The sequence below is a fragment of the Panthera onca genome, chromosome B1, assembly GCF_046562875.1.
Source record: "Panthera onca isolate mPanOnc1 chromosome B1, mPanOnc1 haplotype 2, whole genome shotgun sequence".
NCBI classification, from domain to species: domain Eukaryota; kingdom Metazoa; phylum Chordata; class Mammalia; order Carnivora; family Felidae; genus Panthera; species Panthera onca.
In genome coordinates, this window is record NC_138342.1 from 141917962 (window position 1) to 141921019 (window position 3058).

General features: G+C 38.7%; 1 protein-coding gene across 1 annotated transcript; it reads left to right on the forward strand.

The window, feature by feature from the left end:
- Nucleotides 1-2360: 2360 nt before the first annotated feature.
- Nucleotides 2361-2629, forward strand: LOC132693226 (protein S100-A6). The gene has a single exon (XM_060655944.3). The coding sequence runs from the start codon at nucleotides 2369-2371 to the stop codon at nucleotides 2627-2629; it is 261 nt and encodes an 86-aa protein (XP_060511927.1). The 5' UTR covers nucleotides 2361-2368.
- Nucleotides 2630-3058: the final 429 nt, after the last annotated feature.

Below are 3058 nucleotides of genomic sequence, written 5' to 3' on the forward strand. Positions count from 1 at the left end.
AGCTTAATATCCATTTTCAATGAAAACATTCAGTAAAGTAGAATTAGATGAATATTTCCTTAACTCATTAATGTCTGGGGTAAAATAAAGGGGCCACTAATATATTAAAACAAGGAGTTCAATAAGAGCTGGAATAGAAGCAGCAAAATTGTCATTTTTGCAGGTTATTTTAATCTATATATACATAAAATTAATAGTTGGCTTATATACAAAAAAAATCCCTAATCATAAAATATGTTGGCAGACAACATGTTGATTTCAATAGCCACAAAAATTTAAATTACATAAGAAAACATTAATAATAAGTGCTATATGAAGAAAATGATCAAACTTTATTGAGATCTGTTTGACTCCAAATACAGTGTTAATCACTATACTGCATATATTCATACATATTAATTTATAGATAAAGGTAGCATTTTGTGGGGTTTTTTGTTTTGTTTTTAGATATTTATTTATTTATTTATTTTAATTTTCAAGACAGAGAGAGAAAGAGAGAAAGCGAGCACAAACAGGGAAGGGGCAGAGAGAGGAAGACAGAGGATCTGAAGCAGGCTATGGGCTATCAGCACAGAGCTGGATGGGGGCTCGAACTCACTAACTGTGAGATCATGACCTAAGCTGAAGCCAGGCACTTAACAGACTGAGTCACCTAGGCACCCCAAGGTAGCATTTTGAATAAGTGGTAAAGAAAGGTCATTCAGGGGCGCCTGGGTGGCTCAGTCGGTTGAAGGTCTGACTTCAGTTCAGGTCACAATCTCGCGGTCTGTGAGTTCGAGCCCCACGTCGGGCTCTGGGCTGATGGCTCAGAGCCTGGAGCCTGCTTCCGATTCTGTGTCTCCCTCGCTCTCTGCCCCTCCCCCATTCATGCTCTGTCTCTCTGTTTCAAAAGTAAATAAACTTAAAAAAATTTTTTTAATAAAAAAAAAAACAAAAAAAAAGAAAGGTCATTCAGTAAGGGTTTGGGACAATAGATTAGTCATCCAGCAAAAAACAAAAACAAAAAACATAGAGATCCAGACTTTAACTCCTTTTGCGTAAATACCTCCTAGATATATCACAGATGTAAGTGTGATAGATGGAACAAAAGTACTAGAGGGAAAAAAATGAGTAAATATTTTTCCCTTTGAGATATGGGAGACTTTTAAAAAATTGTTTAATGTTTATTTATTTTTGAGAGACAAAGCATGAGTGGGGGGAGGGGCAGAGAGGGAGACATAGAATCCAAAGCGGGGTCCAGGCTCTGAGCTGTCAGCACAGAGCCTGATGAGAGGCTTGAACCCACCCACTGCATCATGACCTGAGCCGAAGTCTGATGTTTAACCAACTGAGCCACCCAGGTACCCCTTAAAAAATTGTTGTTTAAGTTTATTTATTTATTTTGAGAGAGACAGAGACAACATGAGTCGGGGAGGGGCAGTAAGAGAGGGAGAGAGAGAATCCCAAGCAGGCTCCCCACTGACAGCACAGAACCTGATGTGGGGCTTGAACACAAGCAGCTGTGAGATCATGACCTGAGCCAAAACCAAGAGTCACATGCTTAGTTGACTGAGCCACCCAGGTGCCCTGAGATATGGCGAACTTTTTAAAACCATGTCACAAAAACTCAGAAACCAAAAAGGATAAGATTGTTAACTTTGACCTTTTAAACTTTTGCATTGCAGACAACCAAATAGAAAACGAACTCATAATTCACACTATCTGGAAGGGAGAGAGACAGATGACAAATCAGAAAAATGTTTTGGAAAATGATATATAACAAAGTGCTAATACACACACACATATGTACACACACACATACATACATACATACCTTTATGGGGGAAAAAACAAAAGAAAGATGACAAAAGAATATGAACAGGAAATTTATAAAAAGAAGTAATCCAAATAACCAATAAGCATAGGAGATGCTTAATTTTATTAGGAATCAAATACTAGCTAAGTAAACTATTAATGAAATATTATTGTTTGGTCCTCAACAAATATTGAAAAGGTTAATAACATTCAGAGTTGGATATAGTCTCAGGAAATGTATACTTTCATGTCCTACTGGTGAGAATGTAAATTGGTACAATATTTCTAGAGGATAGTTTGGCAATATTCATAAAAATGACCCAAAATCACACATGCACGAATTTATCCAAAAGAAATAAAGGAATAAGTGAGAATAGATATACTCTCACAGGATACTCATCGTGGCTTTGTTTATAATGGTAGAAATTTAGAAATAGCCTAGATAAGTTGTTTCAAGGTGACACATGAATTCAGTAGAATACACTGAAGCCTGTAGGCTAAGAGGTAGGCTGGCCACCGCCCGCTGGTCCCTCCATGCTCTCCAGGCTGTGCTCGCTAAACCTAGTGTCCAACCATGGCGTACCCCCTGGATCAGGCTATTGGCCTCTTTGTGGCCATCTTCCACAAGTACTTGGGCAGGGAAGGTGACAAGAACACCCTGAGCAAGAAGGAGTTGAAGTTGCTGATCCAGAAAGAGTTCACCATTGGCCCAAAGGTGCAGGATACTCAAATTGCAAAGCTCATGGACGACCTGGACTGGAACAAGGACCAGGTGGTAAACTTCCAGGATTATGTCACCCTGATTTTCATCTACAATGATGCCCTTAAGGGCTGAAAATAAATCAGGAAGGTGGAGACACCCTCTATAGGGCCTGCCTAAGTCAAATCCAGTGGTGGGTAATTGTTCGATAATTATCTTTTTTTTTTTTTTTAGTTAAAAAAAAAAAAAAGAAAACACTGCAGCCTGTAAAACAAGAAAGTAGTTCTTTATTGATGGGTATGGAAGGATCTCAGGGACAAATGATTAACATGAAAAGAAGCATGTTTCAGAATAGTGTATACAGTGAGTGATTTCCCTTATGTAAAATTGCACTAGTCTACAAATGGGTAGATATGCCTAAAGGATGCTCACCACACTGTCAGATGTTTTCTCTGGTGATGCGCTTTTAGGTGTGTATTTATTTTCTTATTTGTACTCTTCTGTCGTGTTAGAATTTTGTTCAAGTTGCTGGAGGGGTGGTGTGGGGGGGGGGATGGGCTAAAT

Bases quoted from the DNA above. Each gene is read 5' to 3' on its own strand.
- LOC132693226 (XM_060655944.3), top strand. From the start codon at position 2,369: ATGGCGTACCCCCTGGATCAGGCTATTGGCCTCTTTGTGGCCATCTTC.